Consider the following 18,622-nt stretch of genomic DNA (forward strand, 5'->3'; position numbering starts at 1 on the left):
TCCTATCCCCTGCCGAGTCCCCCCATAGCAAGCCGCTTGTTATGGGATAATTTGTCCAGGCTCAATCCCGAGCTGCGCTCAATGTGTCCATTGACACACAGAGAACAAGTCGGCCCTGCCCGCCGTTACCTCCTCACTGGCTGTGATTGACAGCAGCAGGAGCCAATGGCTGACGCTGCTGCCTCTCTGTCCAGTGAGGAGGGAGAGAGAGAATAACGAGTGTACGGTTAGTGCCGGTTAACACTGTTCCGACTTGTCAGACGACTTGGTCGCCTGACAAGTAGCGGACCGTGCTGTGCAATTGGAACCGTTCTAATAGGAGCGACTCAAGTCGCTCCAACTTAGAAAAAGGTTCCTGCACTACTTTGGGGAGACATCACACCCCCTGCACTACTTTTGGGGCGGTAGCACAAAGAAGGTTTTTTATCTTAATGCAGCAAATGCATTAAGTTAAAAAAAAAACGTTTACCTTTAGAACCACTTTAAAATAATGACACAAATAGACTTGTAATAAAAAAATAAAAAAAAAACTCCCATCTGACCAAAAAAAAAATGTATCCATCACCACACTAATACCTATCATGCTGACAGCTAACTGAAAAACAATTTAACAGGGACTTTCTAACAGCATTGTGGGAGTTGGGCTTTTTTCCTGATTCAGAATTGCTGAGAAATATCTCTGAAAAAGAGAAACAAAAACTGAATCGACAATATCTGACAAAAGGTATGGTGCCAACATAAAAAAATGGATTTTTGTAAAATCTTACCGTAAAATCCTTTTCTCTTAGCTCATTGACAGACGTAGTCCTCGGTGATACACCACCTTCGGGTTATGTTGCCTCCACAGGAGCAGGACTAGACAGGAAATTAAAAAGCTCTGGCCACACCCTAGGGGCAGTCCCAGAGGGTATATCCTCTCTCTCTCTGCCTCAGCAAATCAGTTATGTGAAAAAGCAGTCTTTAGAGATTTTAACCCAACTCAAAAAAACAGAGGGGCGGGGACTACGTCTGTCAATGAGCTAAGAGAAAAGGATTTTACGGTAAGATTTTACAAAAATCCATTTTTCTCTAGCGCTCATTGACAGACGTAGTCCTCGGTGATACACCACCTTCGGGACGTCCCAGAGCAGTATCACAACTGAGGGGTGGGAAAATGAAATCAAATCCCAATCTAGAAGGCCCAACCGGTGCCAACTAGAAGTTTACAATGCTCATCCTTAATGATGAGACTCAACAAAAGAGAGAAAAAATTTTTCTTTTTTTTTTTTTTTTTTTTTCAAACAGAAAAAAACCCTCGAGGTAGACCACCGGTCTCCTCAAATTGCGGCCTGCAAAACCTTGCGGCCAAATGAGGCATCCGCCGATGCCGTCACATCAATTTTATAGAATTTTGTAAAGGTATGTACCGACGACCAAGTGGCCGCCTTACATACCTGGACCACTGACGCCTGATGGCGAAAGGCCCAGGAAGTACTGAGCGCTCGAGTGGAGTGCGCCCTAACAGGGAACGGAGGACTCTGACCCTTAATAGAATAAGCCTGTACCACCGTTTGTCTAATCCATTTGGCAATGGTCGCGGCAGATGCAGGCAAACCCTTTCTGGGGCCATCCGTGATCACAAAAAGTGAATCCGTCTTACGGAATGATTCCGTAGCTTTCAGGTATACCCTGATTGCCCGAACCACATCTAAGGAATGCAACGCATGTTCCCGATGATGCTTGGGCTGAGGACACAAGGAAGGTAGTACAATATCTTCATTCAGATGAAAATCTGAAACCACCTTAGGAAGAAAAGATGGCTTAGGATGAAGTACTACCTTATCCCTATGAATCACTAGGTATGGGGACTGGCATGATAATGCAGCCAGTTCTGACACCCTGCGAGCAGAAGTAATAGCCACCAAGAAGGCCACCTTCTGGGATAAAGTAAGCAAGGGAATCTCCCTGATGTTTTCAAAGGGAGGTTTCTGTAGAACCGACAAAACCAAATTAAGATCCCAGGGCGGTAAGGGCGCGCGGACTGGAGGAGCCAGGTGCCGCACCCCCTGGATGAAATTCCGCACCAAGGATTTGGTAGCTAAAGGCTTCTGAAAGAAGATTGCTAATGCTGAAACTTGACCCTTGATGGTGCTCAAGGCTAGCTTCTGCTCAACCCCTTGTTGCAACAAGGCCAATATTCGAGACACCGAATAGGTACGTGGAGGAAATCCTAAAGATTCGCACCACGCAATATAAGTCTTCCATGTGTGATAATAGACTTTGCTGGAAGTCGCTTTCCTTGCTTTAATAAGGGTAGGAATGACTGAAGTAGACAAACCTCTGTCCTTCAGTACTTGGGTCTCAATGGCCAGGCCATTAAAACCAGCGACTGTAAAGCACGAAGGTAAATTGATCCTTGAGACCACAGACACTCCCTGAGACGAAGTTCCCACGGAACGTCTGCGACTAACATGTCCAAGTCGGCCAGGCCGGCTTGAGGAGGCCAGCCTAGAATTTCTAGGACCACTGGCGCTGATTGGATCTGAACCAGGCGTCCCTAGAGCTATCTGGCCCCGACCATCCGAGAAAGTCTGGTCGTTTTCTGTTCCCACACATTTATCAGATACCTGATAGTTATCAGGAAAGGTGATCTTTTCTGGTTGAACCTCAGGGACCGAAGTCACCCTGACTAGAGGCTACTTGGCCTATCTGGTCAACCAGATCCGATTCCTGTGAGGTATCGGGACTAATCTTAGGAAAAGGTAAAGGAAAAGATCTATTCAGGGAACGGTAACTACCGCTTCCTGTGGTACTTAAATGTTGGAAGGGAAGAATCGCACCGGTAGTAGTGGTTGATGCTCGATCTAATGTCCTGAATACCGGTGAAAACGTCCCCCCCACCCTGAAACCGGGTGGGGGCGCACCTTCAGGCTGTGTACTCCTTTACTTCGGGTTTGGCTGGGTTGGTCCTCTGCTTGTCCGACCAGCCCTTCTTGAACCCTCCTGGAGGAGTCTTGCCTTTCCCGCTAGTACCAGCCGGGCGGTAAAGAAAGGTCCTCGCTTGTTGCGAGGTCCCTTAGCTTTTGCAGCCTGTGGCAAAAAAGTGCTCTTGCCCCCAGTGGCATCCTTAATGATTTCATCTAGGTTGGCCCCAAATAGACGATTCCCCTGAAAAGGGAGATTGGTCAAGGTCTTTTTGGAACCTAGGTCAGCTGACCAGCATTTTAACCACAGCACACGTCTGAGGATCACTGCTAACTTAGATGCATGCCCTAATAAGGGAGTAGTGTCCAAGGCTGCGTCACAGATAAACCGTAGCCCTTGTATGATCTGTTCCATCAAATCAGATGTCTCCTGGGGAATATCTTTTCCCCTAAGATCTTGGCGTACCATTTTCGCCCATTCCGTAAGTGTCTGGGAAACTAGACCAATAACAATTACTGGTCTAAATGCTGACCCTATCAGAGAAAAGATAGTGCGGGACTCTGCTTCTATCTTTCGATCCACCGGATCCTTAAAGGACGAAGTGTCCTCCACTGGAATAACCATGGCTTTATTCAGCCTGGAAATAGGCGGATCCACGACTGGTGGTACCGTCCATTTCTTAATGATGGATTCCTCAAACGGATAGCGTCTAGCAATACGCTTGGAAATAGTAAAGGTACGTTTAGAATGCTCCCATTCTCCTTTAATCTGATTACCAAAACATTTAGGTACAGAAAAAGCCTTCGCCGTCTTGATGGGCTTATTAGTACCAAAAGGCATCTCTGTTTCAGTTGCCTCTGCCGGTAAAGCCTCAAGTTTTAAGGTTTCTTGCACTGCCACAACTAGTGCGTCCACCAATGCTTCTTCCTGAATTATAGCAAGAGAAGAAGCGTCCTCCTCACTGTCTGAGGGGGCTTTACCTGGGATAACAGCCCTTGCAGAGGAACCTGCAACTGCCGTGACCATCTCTGAATCTGAGTCAGAGGTGTCAGATGGTATAGGGGTAGGCGGGGGTCGCTTCCTTGACCCCCGTCCCTGACAGGCCGCCTCCACCCGAGCCACCATAGACTCCAAAATTGCTGTAAATGACTCTATACTCTGTGCACCGGCGGGTCCCGAGGCCCCCTCGAGGGAAACAGGTGGGGGAATATGTGTGGCAGGGTCCATGATAACTCCAGTTACTTCCTGGATAATATAATTCAAAAGTAAAGAAAAAAACTTTTTTTTTTTTTTTTCTTTTTCTGACCCCCAGCGCCACAAAAAGCCCCTTAGTGTTACCTGCTAGGGATCCCTATCGATCGAGAGAGAGAGAGATAGACCCCCAGGCTCACCACTTGATGCTCAGAGTTAAACTGCAACAGGTTACAGCGCTGTCTTGACAAACAGGAAGTCTTTTGGCTGGCTGCCCAGGAAGAAAGGAGGCGGCTCCGCCCCTCTGCACGCCTTCCGGCGCCTCCCCTAGCTCCACGAGGTGTAGGAGTCACCTCAAACATGGCCGCCCCCATGCTGGAGACACGAGGCTACGCCAAAATGGCGGCTCGTGCGATCCAGCAAAAAAAAATGGCGGCGGCCTGTACTGAATAGCGGTGTGCTGCAGGGCACACAACACTCTCTCTGCATGGGGATATGGCGTGGTTGGCGGTACCGGCCCTGGCGGACCGCATGGCCGTTCGGGAGGCCTGCTAATAGCTGGAGATCTGATTTGGAAGGCAGTCTACATGTCCGTGGCTTCTGACTGGTAGGTAGCTTATACTTAACCCATAAGATTCCCAGAATGCCACAGATTACATCTTTTAAACATGTATACAATAGATAGTTAGCTCCCAAACCAAGCCTCCTGGCTTTTTGCACACATAAAATCACACTCAAAGTAGGAGGATCTGTGACATGTTATAGGATAGAAAGGACTCTTTCTTACCATACAGAGAGGGGCCCGCGTTCACCACAAAACCCGTCAGGGAAAAAGGGGGAACATACTACTCACCATACCGGAACCAGGCGGGCACCAACTCCTGACAGTACCCCTCTCCACCGGGGCGGGAGGGCTGTCGACCGATACGGACGCCGTGACTCATGGTCTTTGGCGTTTCAGCGAGACGTTTAACTCGCGGGTTCAGTCCTTTTAATGGGACTTTGTCGCGGCCGACCCAGCGCGGAGCTATGGCCTGCACGCGCTCGTAGGCTGAACTGGGGTGACCACCGGATCTCAACATCCAGCCCGTCGCCCAGTTCAGCTTTCTTGCTTGAAGATCTCACAGGAACACTGGAGAAAAAAAGCTGTCTAAAAAATCCTTTAAGAAAAAAATTCTTGCCAGGACCTAAGATCCCAGCAAGGTATCTAGGTCCTTACTCCTAACTAGACAGAAAATAACTGATTTGCTGAGGCAGAGAGAGAGAGGATATACCCTCTGGGACTGCCCCTAGGGTGTGGCCAGAGCTTTTTAATTTCCTGTCTAGTCCTGCTCCTGTGGAGGCAACATAACCCGAAGGTGGTGTATCACCGAGGACTACGTCTGTCAATGAGCGCTAGAGAAAATACATTTTATTTCAGAAAGATGTAATTTTTACTGCAAGGCAAACAATAACGGGCTTTTTTTTTTTTTTTTTGGTTACTCACTGTAAAATCCCTTTCTTTCATTGGCTGACACAGCTCTTCCATATTCTTGACCATAGGGTTATAGTGCCACCTTCAGGAGTAGGACACTAGGCAGAAAAAAAGAACACAGCACTGCCTATGGGACGTCCTAACTGGTGGTAAACCCCCTCTCTGCTATAGGCAATTTAGTTTGTCACAAAGCACTACAAGTAAAAAAAAAAAAAAAAAAAAAAAAGAAGGGTGGGCGCTGCGTCTGTCCATGAACTTCGAAAACAGGATTTTATATTTTGTTGTATACGCTCTGTAAAATCGCTTTCGCTCTTTCGTTCATTGACGGAAACAGATTCCATATCCTTGACCATGGGGACATCCCAAAACATTGCCACATTGGTAGGTGTGTAACCACAGAAGAACATGCAACACCATCTGAGAACCACCCCAGAAGAGGAACAAGAAGCCTTGAACAGCCACTTGTAAAACTTTGCAGCTGACTGAAGCATGCATCCGAAGATGAGAAAACATCAACTCTGTAAAATGTGGTAAAGGTGTGCACAAACCGCTAGATAGCCATCTCGCAAACTTGAAACACAGACACCTGATGTTGCATAGTCCAGGAGGTACTACTCTCCCTGGTAGTGTGCACCATAACAGGGAAGGTAGGAGCTTGACCCTTAATAGCGTAAACCTGGAAAACCATCTGCCTGATCCACTGAGAAATAGCAGAGGAAGTCACAAGGCGCTTTTGTGGGCCATCTGCAATTATAAAAATAATCCAACCTCTGGAAGGAGGCCGTAGGAGACATATGCACACCAACTGCCTAGACCAGATCCAAGGAGTGCAGAGCAACCACCTTAGGATGTGAAGAGCGTGGACACAGAAAAGGAAGGACAATGTCCTCATTCAGGTGGAACTCTGACATCACAATCTCAGAAGAAATGTGGGATTTGGACAGAGAACTACTTCATGTAAAATCAAATAGGGAGACTTACAGGACAAGGTCACCAGCTTCAATACGTGACAGCAACCAAAAAGTGCGACCTTCTGGAAATGAGCAAGCAAGGAAGAAGCCCTAATTAGCACAAAGAGAGGCTTCTAAAGAAGTGAAAGAACCAGGTTCAGGTCCTGCAGCAGCAACAGATCGCAAATGCCGAACTTAAATGAAGATACGAATTTAGGGAGTGCAAGGCCAAAGGGCATTGAAAGAATATCGCAAGGGCAAAAACCTGGCCCTCAAAAGGTACTTAAAGCCAGCTTCTGATCAACTCCTCATTAAAGAACTGCAAAATCTGAGAAACCAAGAAGGAACGCGAGTGCAATACAGCAGCCTTGCACTATGAAATGTAAGCCTTCCAAATATGATGATAAATCTTCCAAGAGGCAGATTTATGCGCCTTCAACATGGTGGGAAATCACAGAGCCCAACAACCCCCTGTCTCTCAGAACCAGTCTTTCAATAGCTAAGCTGTCAAAGCCAGGGACAGAAAAGCAGGGTGGAAGATTGGCCCTTGGGACAGCAGATCTTCCCACAGAAGCAGCCATCAAGGGAGGTCAGAGATCAGGCACACCACACCAGCATACCAGTTGAAGGCCAGCTTGGATCCACCAGCATGACCAGGATACCTTCAGCCTCTATCCTGTGCAGCAGAGGGTGAAGCTTGAGAGGGGGAAAGCCGTAAATGAGTTGATAAGGGCTCCACAGCGCCACCAGTGTTGCGTCGGCCATTGGATCCCTCACTCAAAAAAAATCTCAGCACCTTCCTGTTGAGATGGGAGGCCAGAAGAACCACGTCTGGTGGGCCTCACCACAGACAGATCTGATAAAACATGTCAGGGTACAGAAACCACTCTCCTTGATCCAGCGCCCAATGACTGAAATAGTCCACCTGATAGTTTTCTGTGCTCATAATGTAAATGGCCGAGACAGCCAGTACGTCAAGTTCCACCCACAATAGAACGTGTAAGGCCTCCAGCGCCGCTGCAGAGCTCCTTTTCCCAGCCTGGGGATTGACACAGACCACTGCTGTGGCATTGTCTGACTGGATCCTGACCAGACATCTTCGAAGAAGCTCCATCTAATGGGTTAGAGACAAAGTCTGATCGCCCATGTCTCCAGGACAGATAGGTAGCCAAGACTCCTCTGACGTCCAACGGCCCTGGACTGACTGCAGACCCAGAACTTCCCCCCCAGACGGACAGGCTAGCATCCATCGTGACCACCGCCAAAAGGACTGGGGAAATTACTTTCCTGGCCCGAAAGAGATGTAGATCAAAGCCACCAGAGAAGGAAGGCCCTGACCAAGTGTCCCATGTGAATATTTTTGTTCACACAGGTGACTTGTCCCACTTAGATAGGATTTTTTCTGTAGGACCCTCATTCGGAACTGCACAAATGGGACTACCTGGAAGGTGGACACCATGAGGCCCTGAACCTGCATGCAAATATGCAGAGATCACCCGTGGGACAGCAGCAACAGGACTGTAGACCAGAGTTTCTGAGCTTGTGCAGCAGGAGGAACACCTAGGAATGCATTACGTCAAGATTCAACCCCAGTTATTCAAGACACCCAGTCAGGGTCAGAGCAGACTTCTTGAGGTTCAGCACCCAACCTAACTCCTGTAGAGTGCGCACAGCGAGACTCCGCTTCCAGGAGGAGGGTGTCCATATAGTCGATCATGGTAATTCTCCGCTGTGTCAGCAATATCAGGACCGGAGCCAGTATCATGGTAAACACCCAGGGAGTATAGGCCAGATCAAAGGGGAGCATCACAAACTGATCAAGTCTGTCCCTCACTGCAAAGCACAGAAAAACTTGCACCCAGCACAAATGTAGAACATGCTAGTATGCGTCCTTGATGGCTATGACGATCGGGAAATCCCCTGTTAAAGGGAGGCCACCCCAGAACGGATGGATTCCATCTCAACATTTGAACCTCTACAAAGCAATTCAGGGCCTTGATGTCCAGTAATGGACAGACCCCTTTCCCCTTCGAAACCGTAAACAGATTGGAGTAAAACATCCGCAACCTCTCCGGGCTTGGGTCTGAAGCATCACACTTTGAGGAAGCAGGTCCCGCCCATCTCTCCCCATAGCTGAGATGGGGAGAGATGGGGTGGCAGGAAACAACTAATCTGGACTATAGGAAGAAACCCTATTGTGTAGGCCAACAAAATCAATCTGCGAAACCATTCTTCAGAAGACAGAAAACCATGGATCTGAGGATCCGCAAAGTCAACCCCCCACCTTGGTGTACTCAAGGGGACAAACCTTCACACCTTGGAGGGCTTGTCGCCAGCTTAGAGGGTGTGAGCAGCCTTACTTGACTTGGATCCCCAACCGAGGTACTTGGGAAAAGAAAAGTAAGGATTTGCTAAGGCAGGTTCCTTGCCCACTCATGTGGAGTGCACACCCACAGGCAGCCCCACATAGTACGCTGGCCATTAATGTGGGCGGCAGAGTTTCCCCCCCCCCCCCCACGTGCAATAGTAAAGGCAACAGGGAAACCAAACTTAGCAGGAAACCTGCAGCATGCACCCCTACAGCTGCAGTGCACACATTTAACTTGAGGGTAAGGGGCTGTGGCAGCCCATGTAGAGGCCACCAGGCACCACACGGGTGTTCAGGGACCAAGGAGAGGAAGAAGGGGGTTGCAACAGCATGGCCCCCGATCAGTAAAAATGGGGCAGAGTAGCAATAGTACAAAAGGGTGGAGGTGTCCCAGTAGAGACTGACAAGCTCCAAACCCACTACCATCCAGTGGGAGACACACAGGGAACCAGAGGTCCACTCAACCCGCAGAAGGGGAGAGGAAGACAGGCATGGGAGGGGGGCATGGACACAGACAACCATTGCCCGGAGCGCAAAGACGACCCTGCAGAGCTGACCACCCTTCAAGGAGTACCCTCAGCCCACCTCCGCTCCCAAGGTAAAAGGGGAAGGGGGGCATCTACTTACCAGTCCAGCAGAGGTAGTGGGTAACGCGCGCCTGTCTCCCAACAAGATAGGAGGGCTGTCGGCCAAGGAAACACTGACATGGATCTCAGGTGCTTAGTCATATGGTTCTCCGAGAGATCTTTAACTAACCAGCAACTCTGGTCCAGGATGGGACTGTGGTATAGCTAAATGCGTAGCTAAAGGTCTGTGTGTCCTCGCTGGCCAGGTAGGGATGACAACGGGACCTACATTGTCCAGCCTCTTGGCTGGCCCAGCTGTTGATAGAAGATCTCCACAGGAAAAATTCCAGGATAAAAAAAAGAAAAAAAAAACTAAAGACCCTAGACAGACAAAATACAGAGTTGCCTATAACAGAACAGAGGAGGGGAAGGAGTCACTAACTGCCCATAGGCAGGGGTGTGTTCTTTTTTTCTGCCTAGTGTCCTACTTCTGAAGGTGGTGCTAAAACCATATGGTCAGGAAAATGAAAGAGCTGTGTCCGTCAATGAAGGAAAAAGAAACTTATTTTTGACAATCCAATATAATACTTCTTGAAAGTTCTCCTTTCATGTTGTGCATTCTGCCCATCTGCTGGCAATCTCTCCAAAACTTCCTGAATTCCCTGCATGCTTTGCAGTTTCTCCTCTGCTGTTTACTTTCAATTTTTAAGGACTACATATCCCATGGTACCTTGCTGCCTGCAAGCAGTGATTCCTGTACTGACGCTGCCAACTGAAACTCCTCCAAGCAGGCTCTGTGAATTCTTTGACACAGCAGTGCCTATCACTAGTGCATAGTGAATACGTGTCACAGAGTTGTAGGCAGCAAGTACAATGCCTTGAAAAAGTATTCACACCCCTAAAAATTTTCCACATTTTGTCAAGTTGCAACCAAAAACATAAATGTATTTTATTGGGATTTTATGTGATAGACCAATGCAAAGTGGCACATAATTGTGAAGTGGAAGGAAAATAAGTGGTTTTCAAATTTTTTTTACAAATAAATATCTGAAATGTGTGGCGTGCATTTCTATTCAACCTCTTGAGCCAATACTTTGTAGAACTACCTTTCACTGCAATTACATCTGCAGGTCTTTTTGGGTAGGTCTCTACCAGCTTTGCACATCTAGAGAGTGACATTTTTGCACATTCTTCTTTGCAAAATAGCTCAAGCTCTGTCAGATTGGTTGGAGAGCATCTGAGAATCTTTGGCAAGACTTGAAAATTGCTGTTCACAATTGGATTTAGATTTGGACTTTGCTAGGCCATTTTAATACATGAATATGTTTTGATCTACACCATTCCATTGAAGCGCTGTACATTTAGGGTCATTGTCCTGTTGGAAGGTGAACCTCTGCCACAGTCTCAAGTCTTTTGCAGACTAACAGGTTTTCCTCTAAGATTGCCCTGTATTTGGCTTCATCAATCTTCCCATCAACAAACAGTTTTCCTGTCACTGCTGAAGAAAAGCATCCCCACAACATGATGCGGCCATAACCATGTTTCACGGCAGGGATTGTGTGTTTAGGGTGATGTGCGGTGTTCATTTTCCACCACATATAGCATTTTGCTTTTAGGGCAAAAAGTTCAGATTTGATCTTATCTGACCAGAGCACCTTTTTTCCACGTTTGCGGTGTCCCCCACATGGCTTCTCGCAAACTGCAAACTGGACTTCTTATGGCTTTCTTTCAACAATGGCTTTCTTCTTGCCAATCTTCCATAAAGGCCAGATTTGTGGAGTGCAGAACTAATAGTTGTCCTGGGGACAGATTCTCCCACATGAGCTGTGGATCTCTGCAGCTCCTACAGGTTACCATGGGCCTCTTGGCTGATTCTCTGATTAATGCTCTCCTTGCCTGGCCTGTCAGTTTAGGTGGACGGCCATGTCTTGGTAGGTTTGCAGCTGTGCCATACTCTTTCCATTTTCAGATGATGGATCGAACAGTGCTCCGTGAGACGTTCAAAGCTTGGTATATTCTTTTATAACCTAACCCTGGTTTAAACTTCTCCACAACCCTATTCCTAACCTGTCTGGTGTGTTCCTTGGCCTTCATAACGCTGCTTGTTCACTAAGGTTTGCTAACAAACCTACGAGGGCTTCACAGAACAGCTGTATTTATACTGAGATTAAATGACACACAGGTGGACTCTATTTACTAATTAGGTGACTTCTGAAGGCCTGGTAACACTAGATTTTCTTTAGGGGTATTAGAGTAAAGAGGGTTGAATACAAATGCACGCTGCACTTTTCAGATATTTGTAAAAATTTGGAAAACTATTTATCATTTTCCTCCCACTTAATTATGTGCCGCTTTGTGTTGGTCTAACACATAAAATCCCAATAAAATACATTTAAGTTTTGGGTTGTAATATGACAAAAATGTGGAAAATTTTAAGGGTTATGAATACTTTTTCAAGGCAATGTATGACGGAAGTTCCTCTCCAAAATGCTGTAGGGGATGCGATCAGGTTGGCACACAAACATATACTATGGGACTGCCCCGATGAACACCAAGATTTCCCTTCACTTCCTGAATTTCAGAATCTGTGGAAAGACTTGAAAATCGCTGTTCACAGACGCTATTCCATCCAATCTGACAGAGCTTGAGCTATTTTGCAAAGAAGAATGGGCAAAATTTCACTCTCTAGATGTGCAAAGCTGGTAGAGACATCCCCAAAAAGACTTGTAGCTGTACTTGCAGCAAAAGTTAGTTCTACAAAGTATTAATTTAGGGGGGCTGAATACAAATGCATGCCACATTTTTCAGGTATTTGTAAAAAAGTTTGAAAACCATTTATCATTTTCCTTCCACTTCACAATTATGTGCCACTTTGTGTTGGTCTATCACATAAAATCCCAATAAAATACATTAACGCTTTTGGTTGTAACATGACAAATTGTGAAAAATCTCAAGGGGTAGGAATACTTTTTGAAGGCACTGCATGTTGGATTCTTCACAAAGTAAGTTTACAAACGTTAAGATCATTCAGATTATTTTGAGTAGGCTAGAAATAATTGAAAATGCAATGTTGACGTGTATAAATGATTTCACATTTTGACCCTTGGTACACTGTAAATGTTATGGGCTTATGTTTTGGGGCAATTTTAGATTAAGAAGTGAAGAATATCTATTTCATCAAGATAATTCATGGTTTCTATTGCCTATATTTATGGCAGCTTACCTGAAATGAATGACTCCCCAGATTTCAACCAAATTTGTTTCTACTTTATGTTATAAACTAGCTTCTGAACGTTTTTAAATAAAGCCGGCCTAGAGGCCCAGGGGTGTTAACATGACAAACACAAAAATAGGAATTAGTCTTTCATTAAAAGGCTACCTGAGTGGCAATGGAGTTGACACAGGCTGGGAGAGAACCAATGCATCATGTGCCGATAGCTGTAAAGAGACAAATGCATCATTATTTTACAAAATCCAAACTTTAAAAAAACTAAAAAAAAAAAACTGCTGATATTCCTATAAACAGTTTATATTCCTATAAACTGTACTGCTGATATTCCTATATCTAACTGTCTAGTTAGAATACTTTACTATATAGAAAAGTTGCCAGATTGCTTCCCAATACTCCTGGGTAAGGCACCCCCGCCATGTATTCTGGGCTCCATGAACCCATTTAATCTACATTCTATCAGCTTTACTGGAGGGCAGGTGAGATATCAGGAGTCTTTTAGACCCCTGGCATCTCATTAAAGACAGCCTGTCAGTGTGACTTAGGTCCCCTATGTGACAAAAAAAAAAAAAAAAAAAAAACGTGACCAAAAAGTAAAAATAGTAAATGAAAGTTGCAATCAAGCAGCTGTTTAGCCACTCAGATCCCTTTTACCTGATAAGGAAATTGGAGGCAGAAAGATCCTGGTATAACCACCTCAATATGAATATATATATATATTTATATATTATATATACATACACATATACATATACACACATATACACACGTTTGGCAGTGCTGAGGTGGTTAAAGAGGTTGTAGCTGAGAGGTAGACTCCCAACACCACTTGTCACGTCAAGACAGTGGATAGAAATTGGGATATTTTGGATTTGGACAGTAGGACAATTCCTCAGAATAAGAGGGAGGGGAGATCCTCCTTATCTACCTCCTTCTCCGGAATTGTGTCTGCAGCCAAGGCAGAAGGTAGAGAATTGGATAACTGATTGGAGGGTACTAGGGTCATCTAACCTCTTACCCCTGCGTTTGCCATGCATGGTGAAAACACAGTGGGGTATTGGAAACCTCTGCTTCTGTGGATATGGAAGGGTTAAAGCCTTCTGTGCTTGATATAGGTTTCATGTGGATACACACATAGGATCGCTGTGCTGGGCTATGAATAAAAGCTGTGGAGTTGCTGGTGCTGGGCTGAGAGAAGCTTACTCGGAGAAGAAGGACTAGAGATGTAATATTTGTGGAAATTTTGATGCCATGAGAAAAATTTTTTCCAGTTTTTTTCCCAGGGAAAAAAAAAACATGGAAATGTTTGGAAAAGTTGAAAAAAAAAATTAGTGTGGAGCAGTTTTACAAACAGAAAGTCATTTTTACACCGGTAAGGTGAAATGCAGTGTATATAAAATTATTATGAAATAATAGTACAGCTTATTCAGTAAATAAACTAAGCTTGCTTTTTAAAATATTACCAATGGAACAACAAGGACTGTATATGTTAGGAACATTTCAACTATACATGAGAACAGGTAACCACCTCTCTTTCCCTCGTAATAATTTCAAAGCTTCCTGTCAAAATGCATTTTCAGTTATTGTTCTAAACACGCTGGTTTTCTACACATGCACAGCAACGGCCATTTTTTCCTCCCTATGCAAGCCAAACATACCCATTGTTGGTTCCGGTATTTTATTTGCATGCATGACGGTACACCAGCTGAGAAGGACCCATAGGAACAAGCCACTGGAGACTTAGGGGTATATCCCCAAACACAAGCACTACTGACCTGACTAGCAATAGTAGGTCAACAACTTAGGGCGAGTGTCTGCCTGTATGGGAACACTGGAGTCACTGAGAAGTGGAGCACCTTTTTTGTTTACATTTGCATGCGCACTCTTATTTGGGACTTCTTACTTGGATTACTTAGTCCTAATAATATTTTGTATTGCTATGGCATGTCTGTTGTAGTCATGCTTTATATTTTGTCTATGAAGATTTAGAGCAGCGCGGTTTATTTACGAAATTATCTTTTGTACTCAGTGTTTTGATTATATAGCACCTATATAATTATGATTATGATTTTGATTATATAGCACCTTTAAAATCTGCAGCTGCCAAATTCACAGGAATTATTCATTTACATATTTTATGCACTTTAACCTATTATCTCCGAGGTGCGAGATCTTTTTAGTTTCGCTTAGCACTGCCACATAGCCTGGTTTAACCCCTCGGCGCTGAGCCTATGCAAATATGTGGCCCCATTTGACTGGGCTTTTTTCCAAGGGGCTGCATATTTGCGTATCCCCCATTTGTGCTGGGGCGCGCTCCCAGCACAGAGACCAGAGTCTCACAGAGAGCCTCGGGCCCCGTACTAATGATTGGGAGGCGGAACTGTCGATTCTGGGTCACCTGATCTCTGCGATAGCCTCTGATTGGCTATCATAGTGATCAGTGACTGAAGCCCGTCCCCGTGTTTTTTCTCTCTGTGAATGGTGGAGAGATAAGTAATATCTCTCTCGCCCTACAAAGAGAAAAAAAAAAAAAAGTGTGTAAAAAAAAATAAAAAAAGAAATAAAAAATCTAGATCAAGGTTTGATCTAGGTTATTGTCAGGGTTAGTGTTTGGGTTAAGGTCAGTATTTTTTTGGACAGAATTTTTTTTTCAGTCAGTGTGTTTTACGAAGGATAAAAAAAAAAAAAAAAAAATGCGCACTACTGTCTCTGGGCTGTTCTACACACAACAACTAACACACACGTGGTATTACTGCAATTGTCAGGAGCAGCAGAATTAATTTTGGGTTGCTCTTTGGTGGAAATTTATGGAAATAAACATCTACATAAAAAATAAAAAAACATTTTTTTTTACCATTTTGGGCCAGTTTTACTTCGATGATAAAAAAATTAATAAATAAAATCAGGACATGTCCATTACAGTTTACCACCAAACGAAGGCCCAATTTGTCCTGAAAAAAACGCAGTATAATCCACCTGGATGCACAAAATAGTTGTGTAGATATGTACTGTTTTAATAACACATGTCAAAGTTGCAAAATTGTGCTTAGGCATGAACATTTATTTTACCCTCAGGTGCAAAGGGGTTAAAAATGTAGCTGAGAGCAGGTTGAACTTCCATGCAGTTATTGATTTAACTTTCTATTCTGACTGTAGTGTAGATTTAAAGCGAAGTACATAAAAAACAGTTACCTGCATAAGGATTCTTGGCCTTTGAGGAGATGGGAAAGGAACATTGTGCATGAAGTGTGAAATATGCCTTGAAAGGAAAATGAAAAATAAAAAACAGTAAGTCCAATGGCATATTTTGTCAAAAAAAGACTGAGTAAATGTGCTTGAATTTATATACAAACAAAATAATTGCATTGGTTAAAGTTAAGCACCGTCCACACTGAGAAAATTGGGCGAACGATCTGCCAGTTTTTTCCCCTCAATGTTTCACATATAAATTACTCATTTTCTGCTCACTGGATCACGTGTTGAGTACACCGGATGATTTTAGCTCACCTACAAGGAATTTCTTGTTCACCTCTACAATCACTATATGGACTTTATTATTAATGTTCTTAAGAGCACATTTTGCACTTTAAGATATCACAATTAAGTGATTCACGTTTTGCTACTATGGAGTCATATCCTTTGACTGTTAGTGCCACACAATTTCACTTTCATTAGTCCATACGAATATTTTATCATATTGTATTGTTATTTGCACATATTGCACAATTGCAAACACATTTCTGTATTGGTTCATCTTATGTATATATGTAGCATGTTTTAGCACATGCACTTTAGCACTATATCACCTTTATATTAATTGGTATTTTGTTCCAGGTTTCATTGCCAAAGCTTAATTGAACAAGCTAAGGTTAGAAGCTGATTGGTTTCTAGGCAGAAGTGAGCCTGATTTTTCACTCTCCAGCTTTAGTAAATCTATCCCAAGGTGACAATTTGTTTTCCATGATCCCACTGTATGCAGGAACTTATCCACCCTCTCTTCCTTGTTCCCAAGATGGACTAGGGACTATGCACTTTGGGAGGTGAAGAGAGCATAGAGAAGTCCAAATTACCACAAACAATGTGCTCATGTAGTTCAAATTGAATGAAAGTGAGGCTAAGAAGAGGTTTTGGGAGCTCAAGGAGGATGTTACAAAAAGGCAGAAAAACGCAGTAAGAAATTTCATGAAAAATAAAATTACAGGGCCTTTAAAAAGTGGATGTGCATGGATTATATTTGGAGAATAAGGACATGGTTTAGTCTCACTTTACTTTCCAAAAAATCAATAATAAAAGATTTGCCCATTCAATGGAGACAACAAACATGCTATTAATTCTTCTTACCTGCAGCCTGTAGGTTAAGGTTTCTCAGAACCACACTTCATGCAAAGAGAACATTCATTTACGTTCTAGTTGCAGAGACTTGAAATCTCTTGACCTAATGATCTCTGATTGGCTGCCATAGCAATAAAGGGAACCAATCATACTGCGCACATGGATTCATTTGCAAACAAGCCTGCCAGCAAACAGGTCATTATCCACTTATATATAATACATACATACATACATCAGGGCTTGACAAATTTGCTATGAATCTAGGAGCCAGCTAAAAAAGTTAGGACTTAGGAGCCAGTTTTTTTTTTTGGTAGCGTGGGTTGTCAGGGCAAGTAATTTGCGCCCCTAAGGGCTCTTTCACGCGGTCCGCCTTCGTAGGCGGATCCGTGTTGCTCAGCAAGGATCGATCCGCGATCCCTGTTGAGCCGGCGGATGACAGCTCCGCTTGCAGAGTGGAGAGGGAGGTGTCTCAGCCCCCGCTGCCCTCTATGGGGGATCGGATGAGAGCGGACCGCCTGTCCGCTCTCATCAGATCCGATCCGATTACTGAACGGATGGAAAAATAGGGTTTCCATCCGTCCAGATTTCACGGACAGGATCGGATACGGATGGCAGCGGGTGTCAGTGGAGGTGTCTCCGCTGACACCCGCTGCCCCATAGAGCTGCATGGAGGATCCGATCAGATCCGCCTAAAAAACTGACAGGCGGATCTGATCGGACCGCCCGTGTGAAAGAGCCCTAACTCTAACTTACAGCAGAGCGGTCAGTCAATAACTCCAATGTAACGCATTACGTCAAAGTTATGGGCTGGCCAGAAAGAATGACATTAAAATCCTGTTATAGGGGAGACTCCTTTTTATGCGAATGCATCATGACTGCAGCATGTAAAAATACCCTCATCTGCTGCCTATTGTAGCTTAAGGGTGGCTGTTGGTGGGTGGCAAAAACATGTCTTTACAGCACATTTTTACCACCCAACTGTACATCAAAATAAAGCCTTTGTGACATTTAAATAAAACACAGAAAAGGATGAAAGAAGTATCCCAGCACTGCTGATCTTCTGTTGCCTCTTTGCAGCTACTTCCTGCCTGTGTGTCACCCTGTGGTGATTGTTGATAATACACAGGGCTTTATCACAGGGCTTTATCAGAGGACATAAAAAGATCATTTTAAAGCATGCCAGCCTCATCTCCCCTCCTCCACCTCACAGCACACCTTAAACAACTTTGCACTATGAGAACAGCGGCTCAGTGTGTCACAGCATGGACACAGAACACACACACAGGCAGCCCCCGTGCTCTATCCTCCACCAGAACCCTCCCTCACAGTAGGTTTTTTTTCTTCCAGCTAGCTATTGGTTCTCTCATGAAAGCGGTCCAAGCGGCTAATTACCCACTGGATCGCTTTCAGAAGCAAAGGGAGGGGTCGTCCCCACCCCCTCCCGCCGCTCATCTGTGTTTCTGAGCCTTACCGGTTTTTGCCCAAGAAACGATCTGGCGCGTTGCGCGGCTGGCCACAGTGAAGCACAGAGAACAGATGGTCTCCGATCACCTTTATGATCTTTGAAGACCAGAGCGACGTCATGAAGTCACTTCTGGTCTAGGGCGG

The 18,622-nt window shown here is 44.7% G+C and overlaps 1 protein-coding gene across 1 annotated transcript in view; it reads right to left on the bottom strand.

Moving 5' to 3' along the window:
* Window positions 1-18,622, bottom strand: part of DENND4C (DENN domain containing 4C) — a 274,603-nt gene that overhangs the window by 171,725 nt on the left and 84,256 nt on the right. Inside the window, exons 7-8 of the mRNA XM_082257942.1 lie at window positions 15,875-15,941; window positions 12,833-12,891 (exon numbers count right to left, since the gene is read on the bottom strand). Coding sequence (XP_082114068.1) covers window positions 12,833-12,891; window positions 15,875-15,941 — 126 coding nt within the window. The remainder of the gene's footprint in view (window positions 1-12,832; window positions 12,892-15,874; window positions 15,942-18,622) is intronic.

Source organism: Pelophylax lessonae, assembly GCF_965119305.1.
Source record: "Pelophylax lessonae genome assembly, chromosome: 1".
In the NCBI taxonomy this organism is placed as follows: domain Eukaryota; kingdom Metazoa; phylum Chordata; class Amphibia; order Anura; family Ranidae; genus Pelophylax; species Pelophylax lessonae.